This window comes from Amaranthus tricolor, chromosome 13, assembly GCF_026212465.1.
Source record: "Amaranthus tricolor cultivar Red isolate AtriRed21 chromosome 13, ASM2621246v1, whole genome shotgun sequence".
Taxonomy (NCBI): domain Eukaryota; kingdom Viridiplantae; phylum Streptophyta; class Magnoliopsida; order Caryophyllales; family Amaranthaceae; genus Amaranthus; species Amaranthus tricolor.
In genome coordinates, this window is record NC_080059.1 from 22,085,582 (window position 1) to 22,107,119 (window position 21,538).

The 21,538-nt window shown below is 34.0% G+C and overlaps 2 protein-coding genes across 2 annotated transcripts; both read left to right on the forward strand.

Annotated features, from left to right (window-relative positions):
- The first annotated feature begins 1,984 nt into the window (after positions 1-1,984).
- On the forward strand, positions 1,985-2,416 carry LOC130798941 (uncharacterized mitochondrial protein AtMg00810-like). Its single transcript, XM_057662037.1, has one exon. It carries the CDS (start codon positions 1,985-1,987, stop codon positions 2,414-2,416), a length of 432 nt encoding a protein of 143 aa, XP_057518020.1.
- Positions 2,417-3,396: 980 nt separating this feature from the next.
- LOC130799024 (UDP-rhamnose/UDP-galactose transporter 2-like) lies at positions 3,397-11,786 on the forward strand. Its single transcript, XM_057662133.1, has 6 exons — positions 3,397-3,728; positions 3,859-4,008; positions 4,177-4,361; positions 4,466-4,666; positions 10,890-11,051; positions 11,163-11,786. Exons 2-6 carry the CDS (start codon positions 3,879-3,881, stop codon positions 11,520-11,522), a joined length of 1,038 nt encoding a protein of 345 aa, XP_057518116.1. The 5' UTR covers positions 3,397-3,728; positions 3,859-3,878; the 3' UTR covers positions 11,523-11,786.
- Positions 11,787-21,538: the final 9,752 nt, after the last annotated feature.

Below are 21,538 nucleotides of genomic sequence, written 5' to 3' on the forward strand. Positions count from 1 at the left end.
GCAAACACTTCCTTATAATTAATAGCAACACAAAGCATTTCATATGTTGAATTCCAACGAATTCCATAGTGCTCAACCATGCTAATGGGGTACTCATGCAATATAATCATCTCGGCCAAGTCCTTGCTTCCATATTCTTGACGGAATTCATAAGGAGCCAAAGTCAAAGAATCACTACTATCATTCACATTATGTTGTGTACCGAATAATCTTGTTTGCCGAAGATCTTGACATATTCGCTTTTGACAACTTTGAATGTGGTCCTTCAAATGAGAAGTTCTCGCCTTTGCACCGGCGGAAAGTATCTTATTACAATGATTGCACTCAGCCTTCTCTACCCCACCAACTCTCTTTCTCTTGAAATCATTCCAAACCGCTGAAGTGTGCTTACTTGTTATAGGTAACACGTTAGGATTGGAAACAACATGTGTCGGACTTTCATACTCATCGACGCTAATAGGAGTACAACTTGCAGTAGTTGATGGGTTTGAAGCCATATTCATCTAACAAGTAAGAATTGTCTAACAACTAAGTACATATGCCCTAAAAGGTAATAAAAGAAAAGCTAAACGCACATCATACACCAGTCAATAAGAAAGCCAGTGACAGAATTTACTACTCTCACTTGAATATCCTTTTGCTACTAAATTTTCCTTTCATTTACCCTACTCCAATTGGCTTGTAGGCTTAGTTGGTGGATTCAAACAACAAGGTACATACTAAAATGTCAACCATCCAAGCAGGATAACACATGAACAAGTCTTTAAAACGGGATTTTCTGGTATAAGAACAAACATTACCCTTTATTGTTCAACATTGCCAGATAAAACGGAATATAACATTCATTAACTGAAGAATCGTCTATACCCAGATGAAACTGAAAATACCCAAATACAAACTGATGAAAATACCCAGATGAAATTGAAACAAAATCAACAGATGAAACTGACGACCCTTTGCAAACGGAATATAAAACAGATGAAGAATACCCAGATACAAACTGAAAATACCCACAGGATTGTTAAACAGGGCATAAAACAAAATCAAAAAAAATACCCAGAAAATATTGAAACTAACGACCCTTTGCAAACTGAAAATGAAGTGAAACAAACTGAAGAATCTGATATTCATACATACCAACAGATACCAAGAGATAAAATAAACAGAAAGCAGGGAAATGACACAAAAATATATGGGGAGAAAAAAAGCTTTATATTTTCTTCAACCCGAGATGATATTATGTTCTTTGATGCTTACCTGTTGATGAAGATGAGAGTTTGTTTCAAGAAGAAGATGATTGAAGAAGAATGGCAGTGAAGATTGAAGAAAAAGGAAATGAGTAATGACGGCCAGCGCCCAGCAGTGAAGACTGAAGAAGATGGGATTGCAAATGACGGCCAGCACAGCACAGTGAAAGAAAAAGGGTTTTGAAAATACTTTCAAGAATTCCAGAAATTTGAAAATAAATTTTTTAAAAGATTTGTTCACTGCGGCGGGGCGGGGATGGGGCGGGTTTCACCTAAAACCCATCCCCATCCCCGCGGTGGGTATGAATTTTATACCCGTACCCGCCCCATGAACCATCAAACCGGGACCCATCCCCGCCCCATCGGGGCGGGGATGGGGCGAGTCTCCTATTAGACCCGCCCCGCCTGCATCCCTAATTGAGAGATACAAAGCCAAACTTGTAGCTAAGGGGTATACTCAGACATAAGGGGTAGACTACTTAGAAACCTTCACCCCGGTTGCCAAGATTAATACAATCAGAGTCCTGTTCTCAATAGCTGATAATAGAGATTGGCCGTTATACCAGTTCGATGTAAAGAATGCCTTCCTCCATGGTAAAATCGAAGAGGAAGTCTATATGAAAGCACTTCTAGGGTTCTCATATGAGTATGGATCAGGAGAGGGATGTAGACTTAGGAAAGCATTATATGGCTTGAAACAATCTCCATGAGCATGATTTGGTAGGTTTACTACAACAATGAAGAAATTTGGGTACAAGCAAAGTAACTCTGATCACACTTTGTTCTTGAAGAAAGAGAGAGGAAGGATTACCTGCTTGATAATTTATATTGATGATATGATCATCACTGGGAATAATGAAGAAGAGATTAGTGACCTGAAGAAGAAGTTGTTTATGGAGTTCGAAATGGAAGACTTAGGAAACCTGAAATATTTCCTTGGGTTTGATGTTCTAAGGTCGAGACGTGGAATTTTCATGAATCAGAAGAAGTATATACTTGATTTCCTAGCAAAAACCGGGATGCTTAAATGTAAGCCAGCTCAAACACTAATTGTAGCCAACCATGGGCTTCAGACAGTACAAGATGGAGAATTAGCCGATAAAGAACAGTATCAAAAGTTGGTGGGAAAACTCATCCACCTATCCCATACTAGACCTGATATTTCATAGGTTGTTGGGGGTAGTTAGTAGATTCATGCATCTCCCACAAGTTCCACACATGGATGCAATGATGAGAATTCTTAGATATTTGAAGGGCACTAGTAGTAGAGGGGTTTTCTTCAAGAATAATGATCATCTTGATCTCATGGCTTACACAAATGTAGACTGGGCAGGTGATCGGGATAATAGGAAGTCTACCTTAGGGTACTTTACCTTAATAGTAGGGAATCTAGTCACTTGGAAAAGTAAGAAGCAGAAGGTAGTAGCTCTATAAAGTGCTGAGGTAGAATTCAGGAGAATAGCCAAAGGAATAACAGAGATTTTTTGGCTCAAGAAACTCTTGTGTGAATTGAATTTCCAACCAAAAGAAGCTTGTAAATTATTCTGTGATAATCAAGCATCCATCAACATCTCAGGTAATCCTATTCAACATGATCGAACGAAGCATGTGGAGATAGACAGACATTTCATAAAGGAGAAACTTGAGAAGCAAGTCATCAGTCTTCCATTTGTTCGATCTAAAGATCAACTAGCTGATATTCTCACGAAGGCAGTCACAGCTGAAGCTTTCGAAGATACTTTGTGCAAGTTAGGTATCTGTGATCCAACGACCTAACTTGAGGGGGAGTGTAGGAAATTAGAATATTAAATATTTTTTAGGAAACGTGTATTTATTTTATTCCTTTTGCCATATTTACTTCACTAGTATGTGTATATAAGCTGATATAACTGTCATTATTGACATATACAAAAATCAGTATTTACTGACTAAATACTTTATTTCCGCATTATAATTTTCTTCATAATTGTAATATAGTAATATGAGTAAGGATAATAAAGTCAAAAGTACATATTATAAATAGAAATAAGATTAATAAAATAACTTAACCTTATTTAAAAATAGAACTAATAGGAAGAATATGGGCGAGTATAAATAATGCAAATAGAGAGGAAGGAACAGAGTATTTATAAATTTGTAAAAGAAAAAGAAAAAGGAAAAGAAAAAAGAATAAGAAAAAGGACACAGTGGTCCTATCTTAAACGGGATATGTTACTTGGAGTAAGAGACCTGAGGCTGACGAGGAGTAATTACATTGTTCTGTTTCCTGGAGTAGGGTTGAGACTTTAGAGTACCAATTACCATGAATTAATATTTAATTTAATTTGAAATTTGATAGTATTTGATTTGATACTCCAATTGATATCAACTCAGCATCAGCATCAACATCAACATCAACATCAACATCAACATCATTCTGTTGTCTTGTTTCTCCGTCGGTGGTTGGCTGGCTGGTTGCCTGCTGTTCTTCAAGCGGTAGCTGTAATCTAAACAAAACAACCCTTCTCTTTCTATGATCTATCTCTTTACAATCAGATCTCCCTACAACTATAAGTCTGCAACCACAATTCAATTTTTTTTTTTTTTTTTTTTTTGCGAATTTCTATCTCAGTTCGATAATCTAAACCTACAATGGAGAACGAGAGGAGATCGTCGTCAGTATCAGATGTCGGAGCTTGGGCTATGAACATTGTCAGCTCCGTCGGTCTCATTATGGCCAACAAGCAGCTTATGTCTTCTCATGGTTATGCCTTCAGCTTCGGTCTCTTTCTTTCTCTTTCTCTTTTATTCAATTCAATTTCTAAATCATTGTCGGATCTACGATTGCTTGATGCCTGAATCCCGATACACTTTTTCTAGATCCAATTCACATGGACTATATTAATCTTTGTTTCTTGAATTTTAATTACTTTTAGTTTTGATTCTGCAGCGACAAGCTTAACTGGTTTTCACTTCACTGTAACTGCTCTGGTTGGCCTAATTTCTAATGCCACTGGCTACTCTGTGTCCAAGCATGTTCCTGCTTGGGAGCTTCTTTGGTTTTCCATTGTTGCCAACATGTCTATTACTGGAATGAATCTTAGTCTTATGCTCAATTCTGTTGGCTTTTACCAGGTTCTTCCAACTCTTGTTTTTTCTTTTTAAGATTCATATTACAGATTGCAGATTCCAGATTTCAGATTTTAGAGTTGAGTGCTAATCAACTTTTGTTGTTTCAGATATCAAAGCTTAGCATGATTCCTGTCGTTTGCGTTATGGAATGGATTCTTCACAACAAAAATTACTCCAAGGAAGTTAAGATGTCTGTTGTTTTTGTGGTTATTGGTGTCGGAATTTGCACTGTAACTGATGTCAAAGTCAATGCTAAAGGTTTTATATGTGCCACTGTGGCTGTGCTCTCCACTTCATTGCAACAGATTGTAAGTACTCCTACTATTTTCTCTTCATTATCCACCTTTTCTTCCTCCTATTACACTAGTTTGATTCTCATTTCCCATTCCACTACGAGACTCACTTTCTTTTATATAACTAGCTTTTGTCTTTCTTCTTAGCTATTTGAGTGTTCGGCCTAGCTTTTGCAAGAGTTATAGTTTGAGAAACAACAATTTGCCCGGATAAACAATTATGCTATACCCACCCTTTGCTTTCTCTATATTGACTTTATACTTCTATGCCCCATTTTAAAGATAACATTTTCCGTTTTTGTACCCATCCTTTCCTCATTATGCCCTCCACCAATGAGGCAACAAACTTTTATGATCACTGTCTTGTTAGGATTTGCAGATCTTATTAGTCCTAAGTTTTGGTGCTTCTTCTGATCTTTGAGTCATCAATTGGTTCCAATTGTTAGCTTGAAAATTGCACATTAAAAAAATTTTCCATAACAACTGTGAAAAAAAATAGAATAGAAAAGAACTTGTTATTTGATGGTTCATAGGGTTGAGTTTTTGTTTGCTAATGGTCTAAATCTTAAACTTTGTTTGGGTTGAAGGAATTAGAGACAAAGGAAGGACAAAGTATTTTATTTTATTTCATTGCCCTAATGCCCTGAAGTGGCTACCATTTAGGGTGTGGTTTGGGGTTAGATGTACACAACCTTATCCTTGTTATACCCTTATTAGTGATGATAAAGTGGTTGTTTCAATATGACCCTTGATAGTAAACATTATCTGCAACTTTACAAGAATAAAAAGTGCACATGATTTAATAAACCATTTTACTATGGTCGGTTTTGGAGGTAAGAGATTTGAAGGGATATAATTTTCTTTGTTTAGATATCAATTTTGAAGGTGAGAGATTTGAAAGGAAGAGACTTAGAACGATTAAATCCCTTAATACTGTCAAACATACAAATCTCTTCAAGGGTGGAATGATTCAGATGGATCACATTATTTCTCTTCTTCTTCTCCTTCCCTTTCCTTCCTAAACTAAGGGACTCGGGTTGAGACTCCTTTAGAAGGGAAAGAAAAGGAAAGGAAATGAATGAAAAGAAAGGGGAAGGGAGGGAAGGTGAAGGAAGGGGAAAAGAGAGGAAGAAAAATATCAATTTCTTCTCAAATAGTTTCAACCTTGGAGAGATTTGGTTGTTAACAAAAACTAAAAAAGATTGTAACACACCAGTCTCTCTAAGGTCTGCACACAACAAATAAAGAACACAAATAGACTGACAAGAATGAAAGAAACACATACGCACAGATTCGAGCATTGTCTACTCCTCAATTCTCCTCTTTATTAATTTCTTAACAAACTTATTACAATGTATTATTTGTCTTTATATAGACATAAGCAAGGACACCTCAGCACTCTAACTAACCAAACAAAATTAAAAATATTTACAACCAAATATTTTCCCTCCTAAACACAAGCAACCAGCCTACACAACCTACTGTCACCTACTGCCCAGCCTCTGTCCCCTCCATTGTCTTCGTCTCATTCCCTCTCCTGCGTCTGTGATATGTCATGAATAGTGGTACCCCTTCAGTCTCCGTATCGGTCCCCGCTAAAAGATGCACCTTGTCCTCAAGGTGAGCATTTGGAAACGCCTTGAACAATTTGGTAGCATCTTCCCAAGTGGCTTCATTAGCATCTAAACCATCCCAAAGGAACATTTCCCTTGGTTGTGTCTTCAACTATCTGTCAGCTGGCTGTACTAAAAGCTCCAGTTTAACTGATAAAGGAGGAGCAACTGCAACTGATTCGAGCACCCCTTCAGCTTTCTTGAGACTAGACTCTCCTTGGGTAAATCCAACTTGTAAGCCACTTGCCTTATCTTGTGATTTATTTTGTATGGCCCATAATATCGTAATCCCATCTTCTCATTGATAAGCCTTGCTATGGTTTTCTGCTTGTAAGATCGTATTTTAAGATATAGCAAATCCCCCACTTCATAGGTGACATCCCTTCTTTTCTTGTCCGCATAATGCTTCATGCGCTTTTGAGCTTTCATGATGTTAAACTGTAATTCCCCTAGCGTGACATCCCTTTCTAGCAAAAATTGATCTAACGAATCCACGGGTGTTTGTTGGTTTCCGATCCGCACCACATGTGGAGGTACACATCCGTATAAAGCCTGGAAGGGAGTCATTTTTGTCGACAAGTGTTGAGAAGTATTGTAACTAAAATCAGCCCAATGCAACCACTTTGCCTATTTCTTGGTCTGCTCATTAGCAAAGCAACATAAGTAGGTTTCACAACCTTATTCACGATCTCAGTTTGCCCATCTGTATGTGGATGGAAAGCTGTACTTCTAAGCCATTGGGTCTGCTGTAATCGAAACATTTCTCTCCAAAATATACATAAAGACCTTGTCCCGATTTGACACAATAGAAGTGGGAAACCCATGTAACCTGACCACTTTAACAAACTGGGCAGCCATCGTGAGAGCCCGGAAAGGATGCTTGAGAGCTACGAAGTGTCCATACTTGGTCAATCTGTCCACTACTACTTATATCGTATCAATCCCCTCCGACTTGGGAAACCCCTCAATGAAATCCATAATAATATGCTCCCACACATGATTAAGTATAGGCAAGTTTTGATGCAACCCAACTGGACTTTGATAAGAGGCCTTCACTTGTTGACAGACTTGGCACTCCCTCACAAATCGGGTGACTTGTCGCTTCATACCCTCCCAAAACCACTCAGCCGCCATAAGGAGACAGGTCTTAAACTCCCCTTGCATAGTAAGTTGCCTTCTTCCCGACCAAGACTGACCTGCTAGCTTCTTGTCTATTTTTCCAGCCCAAATCATGGCTTGATCTAAGGTTGTTGGACCAAGAACCCGTAATTCCGCATTAATCTCCTCTCTCGCTCCTCTCTCGCTCCTCTCAAGAACGCCCCCAACATCACAGACTCAGCCACTTGCTCCAAGAGGATCAGCCTTGTCACAAACTGCTGCCTATACTCGCTACGGACCCGTTTGCTCTACGGCCATCCATCGCTTATTCCATCTTCAAAAGAACGAAAACGTTCCAAGATCAAATTCTTCAAATCTTCCCAACAATTCAGTGGTGTCCTCTGCTTCTCCCAACGATACCACATCATGGCTTCACCCTCAAAACACACCACCGACGCCTCTACCTTTTCCTTTTCATTGAGATTGTAAAATGAAAAGTACTTTTTAGCCTTCAAGATCCACTCATTCGGTTCTTCCCCATTAATGAGAGGTAAATCTAATCTCCTCAACCGCCAATTGGTTCCTCCTTGCGAATTACCTTCATCATTCGAATGTTGTTGATCAATTCCCTCCTATCCGCCCAATCCACACTCCACCTTTCTTGATTATTCATCCTCCGCCTCCTCCAATTTCCGTCGTCTTGAGTTCCCATCTCAATTAATTTGGCGAGCCCATCCATCAAAATGGCCAAAGCTTCATCGGTTTTCTCTTGTTTTTTGGCAAATCTTTCCTTTGCGGCTGCCACTTCTACCCTTACTTGATTAGTAAACATCTCCTTCTATTTTTCCATTTCTTGTTTCAGTTGATCAATTCTATGTTGAGGGTTTGAATTCCCCATAATTGCACCAGAATAGAGTAGGAAAAAACCGTTCTGATACCCATTTGTAACACAGCAGTCTCTGAAGTCTACACACAACAAAGAAAGAACACAAATAGACAGACAAAAATGAAAGAAACACACACACAGTTTTGAGCTCTGTTAAACTCCTGAATTCTTCTCTTTATTAATTTCTTAACAAACTTATTACAATGTATTATTTGTCTTTATGTAGACATAAGCAAGGACACGTCAGCAGTCCAACTAACCAAAAAAAACAGAAAATATTTACAACCAAATATTTCCCTTTTTAAACACCAGCAACCAGCCTACCCAACCTACTGCCACCTACTGCCCAACCTCTGTCCCCTCCACCGTCTTCCTCTCATTCCCTCTAATTCGTCTCTGATATGTCTTAAATAGAGGTAACCCTTTAGTCTCCTTATCGGGTATGACAAAGACTTATGGCCCGTTTGTTTGTTTTGTATTAAATGATGGTAATATAAATGATTTGCGGTGTAAATTTTCTAGAAATGTATTGTCATTCTCATGATAATGAAATTTTGATCATAAATTTTTCTTATAATTTTCCAATACATAATGCAAAAACAGGCCACATCACCATATCACGACTATCTTATAAATGTTTTTGAGTTTACCACAATCAAAATATAAGCCGCATTAACCGCAAAATTATCCTTATTGACCGCGATATCCGTTTTGTGACAGTTACCACGAGCGTTACCAATGTCGTATTTTAGCAGTATATTTACCACTTAATATCACAATATTTAAATGGTAATGTATTGGAATTTGGAATAGATGTTATGAAGAAAATGAGATGATTGAAGTGGTACAAGCATCATTATTAAATTCGTGAAATGATTTTCCTACCAAAAATACACTAATTCTTTATCAACATTCCCACTATGATACCGACTACCAAATAGGCTATTCATCCGTTCAATTCTCTTGCTTCCGAATCTCTTCCCACCAAAAATGGTAATCAAACAAAGAAAATTATATCTCTTCAAATACCTATCCTTCATTTTTCTCCAATTCCTTGAATCCAAACAAAGTGTTAGACATGGGGCTAATTGCATAGAAAAATACCCCACTGATGTCGTTGTGATTGCAGGTTCGGTCACGGCGCCGGATGCGGCACCTTTTGGTGTTACGACTTGTTTTCTAGAACAAGTTTTCTATAATCAAATCTTGTAGTAGGCTTTTTAGAATCTACATTTTAGAAAAATGATGTTAATGGCTAATATGTTAGTAACAACTTTTAACAGTTTTTTCTCCATGATTTTTAAATTACAAATTACGTGATGGGGTTCCTGCCAATTGTGTGTTTCTTATTTGCATTTCTATAAAATCAATGACCACCAGCCATAGAGTTCCAGAAACATAACTTGTTCGAATTTTTAGCCAAATATATATTTTTCTAATTAGCTTTAGTTTATTCCATTATATGAACTGGCTTAAAACCCATGTAATGCATCGATTTACTTGAAAAATGCCAAAAAAATTGTAGTCGATAATTTTAAAAACTTGGCCAAACTTACAAAGTGTTTTTGTTAATATATGATTTATGCCTTTGCGAAAGCTATTTGAAATGGGGATTTATGGCATGTTTGATTGTTATATGCAACAATCTTTTTTTAATATAGTGCTTATTTATCGTTTGTTTATTTTATCCTTCCGTTTCAACGAAGCTGTGTTAGTAAATATCTATTGTAAAGACAAATTTGTCCAAGAAGGAAAAAAGGATTGGTTTTATATATTGATCTTTTGTGTCATAGAATTGTTTTTTGATTACTAAAACTTACTTCATATAATACTCCAGATATACAACATTATAGCAACATCAATGGAATCTTGAGTTTTCTGAATGCATCATGTTGTTTGCGATGATTGATAAGAAAACTTGTGTTACTTGTAAAGGTTTTTCGGTTAGTTATTGGTGTGCTAAACTTGATTTCACTTAAATATATCCCCAAAGGATAAATAATACATTGTGCTACAGTAAAAAGAGCATGAGGTATCTATATATCCCTTATTTTCTTTGATGTGTTCAATATATCGAGTCATGCAGTCTGCTGATTTTCCGTTTTTATGGACTGGCAAGCAATTTAAAGACAGACATGAGTTTACTTCTGATTGTTCAAATAACCCATTCATAACTGTCATTCAGGATAGTGGTCTGCTGGTCTCAAGAAGCACAACCCGCTTTACATTTACAAAGAAGGCCTAAGATGACACCATAGGATGAGAAGTACTCCAAATAATTTATATTTATGCTTGAAGGTCTCTGACAGAAGCTATAATTAAGTAGGAGCTTGCTTTTATATTTCCTGTCTACACTAAAAGAATCATATTGAAGGGCTTAACTACTAAATAGTCTGAAAGTTTATAACCTTGGCGTTGTTGGTCAGTTGATTTTTTGTGACCTCACCTTAATGACAAAGTTGCTATAAATGACTTGGACGTTCATCTTAGGCCCTTGGCCTAAAAATTTTGACATCTTAGTATTTAGCATGAAAGTTACAAGAAGGAAAATTGATACTTGTGATTGTTTGATACTGATCATAGTTTTTACGTTCTGCAATGAAATACCCTGTTATCAGCGGAAGATTTATTTGTGTTGCAGTCAATAGGTTCTTTACAGAAGAAATACAATATTGGATCGTTTGAGTTGCTCAGTAAAACGGCACCTTTCCAAGCCATCTCTCTTCTAGTGCTTGGTCCATTTATTGATTATTATCTGAATGGAAAATTCCTACTGACATACAAGATGTCTACTGGTGCACTTGTAAGTACCTACTGATTTCTATTTTGCACAGCAAACTAAAAGTAGTTTGTATTTGTTTGGGCGTAATGTTCAATAAATGACATTTCCTTTCTATGAAATATGAATCTGCAGCTATTCATACTACTTTCATGCTCCTTGGCGGTGTTCTGCAATGTTAGTCAGTACCTCTGTATAGGACGCTTTTCGGCAGTTTCCTTCCAGGTACTGGGTCATATGAAGACAGTTTGTGTCTTGACATTGGGCTGGCTGCTCTTTGATTCAGAGATGACTTTGAAAAACATAATGGGCATGGCAATTGCAGTTATGGGTATGGTTGTTTACAGTTGGGCTGTGGAAGTTGAAAAGCAGGCAGCTGCTAAGGCTGCCCACCATGCCAAAAACAGTCTGACTGAAGAGGAAATTAGATTGTTGAAGGGAGACTTGAATGCCACCCCCGTGAAGGATGTTGAGCTTGGGGAACCAAAGGCATAAGTATTGTATAACTTGCTATTATGTCGGAGTGAAGTATTCTTGTGCGATTTATCGGCAATCACCCATTTTGCCGAACAACTTCGTGTTCACATACAGGGATGGCATGTATTTCTATCACATCGAGTAGCCTGTAATTCTTTTGTTTCTTACCATCATTATCAATTGTTTCTAAAACAGCTATGTGACATAATTTAAATGTAACATATTTAAAGAGAACACCATTGTATTTGGACTGCCAATTTAAGCTTTTCTTGGTCTTTAAAACTTGTAAATAAAGATGGGCATGGGTCGGATTGGATCGGGTCAAGCTAGATTTTGCTCCAGATTCTTTTTTTATTTTTTTTTTATTAAACCTAGACCCAATTCCAAATCTATAGGGTCTAAACATTTTGGACCCAGAACTAGACCCTTAGGTCTAGCATTTTCGTCCATTTTCTTGAATTATCATAGTGTCTAGATCTAGGTCTAAATAAAATTATGTTTTTTTCTTGAATTTTTTTAACAATATATTATACTATTTTCGTCCATTCGTATAAAATCATTAAATATTTTCAACTAACAAGGAACTTTTAATACTTTATACTAATTGATTGACCAAATATATGAAAACTTTCCAATATTCAAGTTTTTAAAAAGAAATATTCATCAAGTCTTTCAATTTTTGAAGTATAGATTCAATGACCACATATCAAATTATACGAATCGATAAAGTTTCAAATCACGTAATGTTTCAAAATATAACTAGTTGTAAACCAGACAATTAAATACATGTGTTTGCTAATATACTCCTTAGTTACTATTATTGTCTCATTTGCCAATGCACTATTTCAATATTAAATATGCCTATTTGAGCTTGAGTAAAATATAAAAAGTTAATATTAATAAAATTTACATTAAAAAGAATCAGACACGATCTCACTTGATTATATTGACTTATAAAGTAAAAACAAACCACATATTAGAAGCAATTGATGAATAGTATTCAAAAACTAAATGAGACAATAATAGTGAATAGGATGGAGTATAATTTTGAAACATAAAGATGTAAATGGATCTATGGGTCAAACCTAGATCGGATCTGGGTCTCAAACGTGTGGACTCGGACACAGACCCTAAGGTCATGACCCAGATCCGACCTGGACCCATAGGGTCTAAAAATAGGAGGATCTAGACCCTTAAATTAGGATCGGGTCGAGTCAGGTGTACACACTTAGGGTTTAAGATCTATGCACATCCCTTCTTACTCGCCTTCTTACAACCTTTAAGATTCAACCTCTTTTATTTCTTGAAACCTAGAACACTAAGAAGATCTACCTATCTTTTCACACACTTAGTCCTTCCCCTAAAACACAATCTATAAATTTTTTATTAATAAAAGATAAAACCCAACTCTCACAATAAAGAAAGAAGAATACTTTAAAAAGTATTCGAAACAAGAGGCTTAAACACAATGGTTTTTATTTCAATTCTCTAACTTATAAGAACAAAACAATAAATGAGAGCTAAACAAAGAACTTTGATCTGCAACATAGAGCTTTGGACGTTTGATAGTGGATAAAAGGTGTGTCTTCTTCTTCTCTTGAGTGTTGATATGGAGTCTTTATATAAAGCCTCTCGATCTAGTCGTTGCAAAAATGTAGACTTCACCAACGTGAACTTCTAGGTTTTGCTACATAAAATTTGGGCTTTCAAAACTTTGGATCTTAATCAACTATAAATCCGATTTATATGGTAATTTGACTATCTAAATTTAAATCAACTTGTAAATTTTTTTAAAAATGCTTAGACTTGGTATATTACTCCAAAAATAGTAATAATAATAATAGAACAATAATCCAATAATATGGTGTTTGGTATGAACTTTCGTTAGGGATTATTGTTTTGGTGTTTTTTGGGGGGCTCTCTTGTGGCTCTTCCGAGGTGTATGATCTTTTTGTTTTTTGGCTCTTAGATGTTTTGGTGAGTCGGATTGTGACTTACCGTCAGGTGTATAACCTCTTTGGTCCTAGCGTTTTGTACCATTCCTTTTGGTATGATCTATGTATAGTGGCTTGCCCACTATTCTTTAAAGGGCGCTCTACATCTTTTGTTATCTCAAGATTTTTTTCTTATGTGATTTTTTATGCCGAAAAGGCGCATTAGATATCCCTTTAATGTTGCGAATCTCTTCTTAGAGAATTATTATTAATAAAATTTCCCAATTTTCTAAAAAGAACAACTAACTTAATTAATTAATTAAATAAATTATTTAACGTCTTAAGTGCAACTTTCTAGTTAAAATAAAAGGGAAATTATATCGTCTAGAACATTCAAAGAGTGATCATATGATTTAAACATTTAAATTTGAATGTCAATTTAACTAATTTATGGATAAAAATGTGTTAGTGATAGAATTTAAGAAACCAATGAATATTAAATCTATAATTGTACAAAATATTCAATTATATCTTAATACCTATAATCTAGGCAATTTTCTTAAATAATTTAAACAAGAATAATATTTTATTTGAAAAGGTACCAAGAATAATATTTAAATTACTTAATAATTTATGTATTTATCTTAGTCAAATGTAATAAATTTTTCAGACACAAATAATAAAGGAAAAAGTGTCAAAAAGTATCTAATAAAATTTTTTTTTTCAAAAAAGTACCTAATAAATTTTTTTTTAAATTTTCTTTTCAAAAGAGTACCAAGTAACGACTGGGATTAAGTTTTCCGTTATCTTATTTGCCCATCTTTAAAAAGTACCTAATAAAATTTTTCTTTTCAAAAAAGTACCTAATAAAATTTTTCTTTTCAAAAGAGTACCAAGAACACAACATAATTATTCAATACAAACACAACATCATATATAACTCTTAGAACATCATCTATAAAAAAGTTCACACATCATCCAATACAAACACAACATAAGAGCATCATCCAACATAAACCTAGAGGTTCACACAACTAAAGTTTCGTAATTATCCAATACAAACACAAAATATGACAAATGTTTCAAACACAAAGGAAATTGGATTTTGCACCTTATGCGCATGAAGCATACTATATGAGTACTTATGCAAAAACCTATGCTCCAAAATTCCGTGGAATACCTGGTCACAGGCATTGGCCAACTTCTCAATTGGATAAGTCTCTTCCTCCACCTTTTAGAAATATGCCAGGAAGACCCACAAAAAACAAGCAAAAGCCCGAGTTTGATGAGGGTAGAGATGGAAAGAAGAAGAAGAATTTTGTTGAAAGGGACTTCAAGCAAAACAAGTGTGGGAATTGTGGAGGGCTTGGCCATTATAAGAAGACTTGCAGGAACACAACCAAATCAAATGAGGCATCTACTAGTGCAGCACCAGTTAAAAGAGGAAGATCAAAAAAGCATCCTAGTATAACTCCACCAACTACATCATTACCCCCTACAGCAACTCAAACCACAACCAAAGCCCCTGAATCAGCTCACCCAGAAATTACAACAACCACCACAACCATTCCAACTCCAACTAACAGTGCTGTCACTTCATTCACTACTAATTATGGTCAACAAAGGGTTAAATATGTTGCAAGGAGGAAGAAGTCAGACTAGTCTACACTAACACAAGGAGTCAACAACAATCAAACTATGTTAATGATGTAGTAGACCAAAGTAGTCAAGTTTGAAACATTTGTCATATTTTGTGTTTGTATTGGATAATTATGAAACTTTTGTTTTGCGAACAGATGTTGGATGATGCTCTTATGTTGTGTTTGTATTGGATGATGTGTGAACTTTTTCATAGATGATGTTCTAAGAGTTATATATGATGTTCTGTTTGTATTAGATAACTATGTTGTGTTCTTGGTACTCTTATGAAAAGAAAAATTTTATTAAGTATTTTTTAAAGATGGACAAAAAAAGATAACAGAAAACATAACCCTAACCATTACTTGGTACTCTTTTAAAAAGAAAACTTTTTATTAGGTATGTTTGGGAAAAAAAAAATTATTAGGTACTTTTTTGAAAAGAAAAATTTTATTAGGTACTTTTTAACACTTTTTTCAATAATAAAACAATTTTCATGTTAACTTATAATTTGGACCTTTGATCAAATAATTTAATCACTTAAGTTATTAATTAATTCTAGTGTTTTGAGTTTTTATTTAAAGGAGTCGAGTCTTCAATCTATTACTTGATAAAAATCAAAACCATATTATATTAGAGCATCTTTCTAGATGAAAAATGTTTTAACATATGAATGTGATGATCAACTTATTTAAGTTAAATGACTAAACATATAACCATATAAGCATGTATAAATATTATTATAAGAATATTATCATGAAACATAACAATTTATCAAAGCATTTGTAAACAAATCAAATAAATCAAATAGCTTAAGAAAACAAGAGTTCATAAAATCAGTAACTTAACATATCAAGATCCATATCTTGTTAAAAACAAAAGTAATTCATGAAACCATTAACAATAACTAAACTGATAATGAGGAAGGAGGTGTTCGTGACGGTCAAAGGTTAAAATTAACAGTCAATTGTTAAAATCCGTTAAAAGGTAGTGTTTTGCAAAAAATTGTATTATATAAAATAGTTTTTTACAAAAAATTTTACATAAGATAGTTTTTTTTACAAAATGAGGTATAGATTAGATAGTTTCTTATAATTTTCTCAAATAATAATAATAATAATAATAATAATAATGAAAAAATAATAGTTTTTGAGTCGCTATCTCTGTACCTTCTCTCTCTAGACCTTTCCTCTGCTGGGCGACACCGATTGCCCCGCCATGGTAGGCAGGCGGCGAGGTCGTCCGCCGAGAAAGTTGAGAACCCCAGTGTGCTAGTACTCCAATGTCAATCCATCGGGTAAAGACTACCAATAGAAGGAAATTGGTGCCCTAATTCGCGACTGGTTTCTATATCTAAAAATCGAAGATTCAACTGGATTTTGTGACTCTGATCCCAAATTTCAATGGAATGCCCGAATTCAAGGCATCCTTTAGTCTATTGTGAGGTACTTTCCTCTATCCTTGTTTATCAAATTGCTGGATTCGAAAACCCTAATGTCCTATTAGGGGTTCTTCTTGATTCGAGAGAGGCAAATGGATAAATTTTATATGGGGTATCTTTGGATCCCCAGTCTATTGAAAATCGAAGACCCTGTCTCGATCTCATCAAATCGTCTATCCCCTGCGGGTTCGGTTTATCCCAAGTTTGGTTGTGGGGATGTTTATTCGTGACTTTATTAGAGATTTCAGTAGTTGGAAAATCAATTTCTGGTTTGGAAGTCGTAGGATTATGACGAAATTGAAACCACGTCCTTCCCGTGGTGTTTGTTCCCAAAGTGCTATGATGGAAAATCGAAGTCTGCTCTCGATTTTATTGTGTTTTTGAACCCAATTCATGGGTTACTCAGATTCAAGGTAGTCTTTGCTAGGGATGAGTCTGAATCATCAAGTAATTGAACTCCTGCAACTAAGACTCGTCGAACTCAGATAGGGTATGTCTCTTGGATGCTGTTTTTAGAGACTACTACGAAGTGTGCTCAATTATCATGTGCATGTGCTGCTACTGCGTCAGTAACAACTTTTGATAGATCCCATTTGAATTGCGAATTGTAATTAGTGTTCGAGGTTAGCAAATTAATTTGCTATTCCTATTTCCTCTGGTTTGAATACAAAGAGATTTGTTGTAGCTGTGACCCCAATTAATGGCTCCAAATCGGGTTTCAGACCAAGATATTGGAAACTATGCATCCAAATATTGGTTTGTAGGGATCTTCCAGCCACTTTGAGGAGCCTTTGAGTGCTGGGTTGCGATTGTATTGCCTCTAATCCAATGGGCTTCAAGCCACCTTGAAGTTATAGAGTTGAGGTGCTGGTTTATTTGGGTCCTGATGCTATTGTTTAAGTCTCCTGCTATTCAATAGCATTTTGATCAATGAAGATGCTATTTGCTTCTTGTTTTTGCTGAATGGTGACTGTACTACCGGCTAAACTTGCTGTTGCTGATCATTCTATGCAAGCGTATGGATTGACTTGGAAGGCTTTTGGCTTTGTTTTTGTGTCTCTCAAATTTATTAGTAATGTTGTATAGGATCACCAACTTTGATATGTATTGGCTAGATGATAGCTCAATCTTTTTGAGTTGTGTCTTTCCAAGCGTATGATGAGGAGCTTGCATGCACCATCGGAGCTTCACTTGTGTTATGTCTTCTAAGTCTTAGACTTGAGTTGTATTGATTTGACTTTTTTATGGAATTTTATAAAATTTATTTTGCCAAAAAAAAATAATAAGGAAAAATTAATTAAAATAATCCAATCTATTCATAATTTTACTACAATAATTTCACATATTAATTAACCAGATGACTTGCTATATTAAGTTTTATTTTAAAAAAAAGATAAATTAAAATAAAATGTTAAAATAATGTTTAAAAAACTTTATGATTTTTTTATTATTTAGAATTTTTATGTAAATTTTCAAAATTTTTCTCTAATTTAAAATTAATTTTTAGTTTACTATTTTGGTGAATTACCTACTACAAGTTTACACTAGGCAAATACCTCCTAAAGTTGGGATTATTCATGGTTAATCAATAGATGGAATTATTGGAGGAAAATTATGAAAATGTTGGATTATTTAGGGTAATTTTTCCTAATAAAAATAAATAAATAATAATAATAATAATAATAATAATAATAATAATAATAATAATAATAATAATAATAATAATAATAATTTATGTAAGGAAAAATTACAAAAAAACTATCTAATTTATAGAATATTTTGCAAAAAATTACCTAATTTATTTTATTTTTTTTTTTTTGCAAAAAAACTACCTTATACTTCCTCCGTTCCATAATAACCGCTACACTTTCTATTTTTGGCAATTTCATATTACTTGCTACATTTCCATTTGTAGTATTAAAACAATCATTTAAAGTTCTACCTACCCCTATTTTTATCCTACTCTATACCTCATTAACTTTTATACATACTATTATTTAATCTTAATCTATTCCCAACTAAAATTAATATTTCCTCCATATTTATTATTCCCATTAAAAACCTACCTAATCTCCCATTAAACCCATCATCCCATTTAAATACACTATCCCAATTAATTATTTCTCCCATTTAAACCCACATTCCCAACTTCCTCATATTAATGGTGGGATTGATATCCACCGTCAGATATCCTTTGGCCTTGATCTAACTGTTGATATTAAACCCTAACTGATTAGTCCTGCTATATATACTAATCCCCCACCCCACTCCTAACCCTAATCACAACACCCGTCCATCCCCCATCTCTCTCTCTCTCTCTCATTCTCTCTTTCTCTAACCAATCTCTGAACAATTTCCTTGGCTTTGTATCTGATTTTGATTCTTTGGTATTCTTTAACAATCGTTCACGAAAAGAGGGATTTGATTATCTTTGGTTTTGTATTTGGTTTTGCATTAGATCTGGGTTTTTCGATTTGATCCTCTTGGTTCTGGTATATATTTTATGCTCTTTGCTTTGATCTATTTCGGTTTAATCATGATCTATTTCGCTTTAATCATCATCTGGTATGGTTTTTTACTCTTGGTTCTGATTTGGGTTTTATTTTGTTTTTGATTCTCAGTTTTTTTTATTATCTCTTTGATTTGTTTTTAATCTGAAAATCATGATCTTTTTGTAGTATTTTACTTAGATCTGGTTTAATTTATGATAATCTTGCATGTTTGTTTTTATGTTGATTTTTTTTATTTCATGTTTTTTTATCAGATTATGATTTTGATTATGTTATTTATTGTGATTATCTTTTTAATTTGTTTTAAATTCCGAAAATCATGATCTGGTTTTAGTACTTTACCAGATCTATTTTCATTTATGATAATCTTGCATGTTGTTTATATATTAATTTTTTTTAACTTTGATCTGCTCTGGTTTTGTATTATTTCATGTTTTTTTTAATCTGATTATGATTTTGATTATGTTATTTTTTTGAGTATCTTTTTGATTTGTTTTTAATCCGAAATTCATGATCTGGTGTTAGTACTTTACCAGATCTGTTTTCATTTATGATAATCTTGCATGTTGGTTTTATGTTCATTTATGTTATGTTTATTTTGATCTGATTATGATTTTGATTTATCTTTTGTATTTTGATTATCTCTTTTATTTGTTTTTAATCCGAAAATCATGATCTGATTTTAGTACTTTACCTGATCTGTATTCTTTTTTGATAATCTTGCTTGTTGTTTGTATTTTGATTATTATTTTGATTTCGATCTGCTCATTTGTAGTCTTATTTCATGTTTATTTTGATCTGATTATGATTTTGATTATTTTTTTATGTTTGTTTTGTTTTTAATCCGAAAATCATGATCTGATTTTAGCCCTTTACCTGTTCTGTTTTCATTTATGATAATCTTGCATGTTATTTTTATGTTGATTTTTTTTGATTTCGTCTGCTTTGTTGTAGTCTTATGTCTATTTTAATATTGATCAGTTATGTTAAACTAATGTAAATGGTTGAGTTTTGATCAGTTTTTTTTTTTTTTATCATGTATGGTAATATTGATCAGTTTTTATTACGTCTATTTTAATAATGATCATTTTTTTTATGTCTGTTAATGAAATTCTGATTTTTATTAAATTTACTAATATTGATCAGATGATTCATATCCTTTTGAGGCTAAAATGTTGCTTTTCGTGGTTTATTGAGTTTGATCTGTTTTGCTGTAGTTTGTGGTTATGTTAAACTAATGTAAATGGTTGAGTTTTGATCAGTTTTTTTTATTATGTATGGTAATGTTGATCAGTTTTTATTACATCTATTTTAATAATGATCAATTTTTTTTATGTCTGTTAATAAAATTCTAATTTTTATTAAGTTTACGAATATTGATCAGATTTTTCCTATCCTTTTGAGGCTAAAATGTTGTTTTTCTTGCTTTATTGAGTTTGATCTGTTTTGCTGTAGTTTGTAGTTATGTTAAACTAATGTAAATGGTTGAGTTTTGATCAGTTTTTTTATCATGTCTATTAATATTGATTAGATTTTTATTATATGTACTTCCTGTGTTCTGTTTTTGTTGCTACATAAGAATACGTTGCCTTCGGAGATGGAAACAAAGGAAATTCGCTCGACTCATTATCTGATGTCCAAAGAGAATGTATGAAATATGACAATATCTTTGGTTCGTGGTATGATCATTATTATTTGAATTGTTGGGAATTAAATTCTCTTGATGATCCTGAACAAGAACCCCCACCTTGGTACTACGGTTTACCTGATGAGGAGGATTATGCATTACTTGACAAGGTGGAACCTAAGCCAAAGCGGCCACGCAAGACGACAATCCATGGTCTTAACACATGAGCATTCTAACTTTTATTTAATTATTTATGATGATGTTTATGCTTATGGAAAATGTTGTCTTGTTGGCTATGCTATGTAGTGTGTCCCATACTTATATGCTTTCTCAATGATGATTGTTATTTCTCTGATGAAATGTGTTTATTGTAATGTGTTTCATTGCCACCTTTGATTACTTGAGATGAGCATGAGATATTAACATATTTATAACTTGCCATTCATTGCCAAACCAATTTCTTGGTATGAGGTTGAAACTTAATAAAGTTATTGATTTGGCAATGGTTAATGTTTTTTGTCTCAATGCTGTTTCAAGCCCTAAGATGAGGCTAAAATACTTACATTTGCACAATTTCAAATGATGTTAAACATAAAATCTGAGAGTTAGATGAACGTACACAAGTGAAACTTGGATTGATGAATGATGTTTAACTTGCTTAGTTTTTTGTGTGTAATAACTACCTCAATGACTAAATGGAGAGGTGTGCATAATTTCATAGTTACAAAATGTTGTCATTAATATTCTTTCCTTTACAAAATGTTGATCCATGTCTACATAACATTGTAATGATTTACAAAATGTCTACTTAACTAAAGTTAGACAACCCTTGTGATCCAAAAATGTAAGGGTGTTAATCCATGTCTACATATTGATAATTAATT

Bases quoted from the DNA above. Each gene is read 5' to 3' on its own strand.
- LOC130798941 (XM_057662037.1), top strand. From the start codon at position 1,985: ATGAAGAAATTTGGGTACAAGCAAAGTAACTCTGATCACACTTTGTTC.
- LOC130799024 (XM_057662133.1), top strand. From the start codon at position 3,879: ATGGAGAACGAGAGGAGATCGTCGTCAGTATCAGATGTCGGAGCTTGG. The intron at 4,009-4,176 runs GTCTCTTTCTTT...TTGATTCTGCAG, and splicing joins TGGTTATGCCTTCAGCTTCG to CGACAAGCTTAACTGGTTTT. The intron at 11,052-11,162 runs GTAAGTACCTAC...ATGAATCTGCAG, and splicing joins AGATGTCTACTGGTGCACTT to CTATTCATACTACTTTCATG.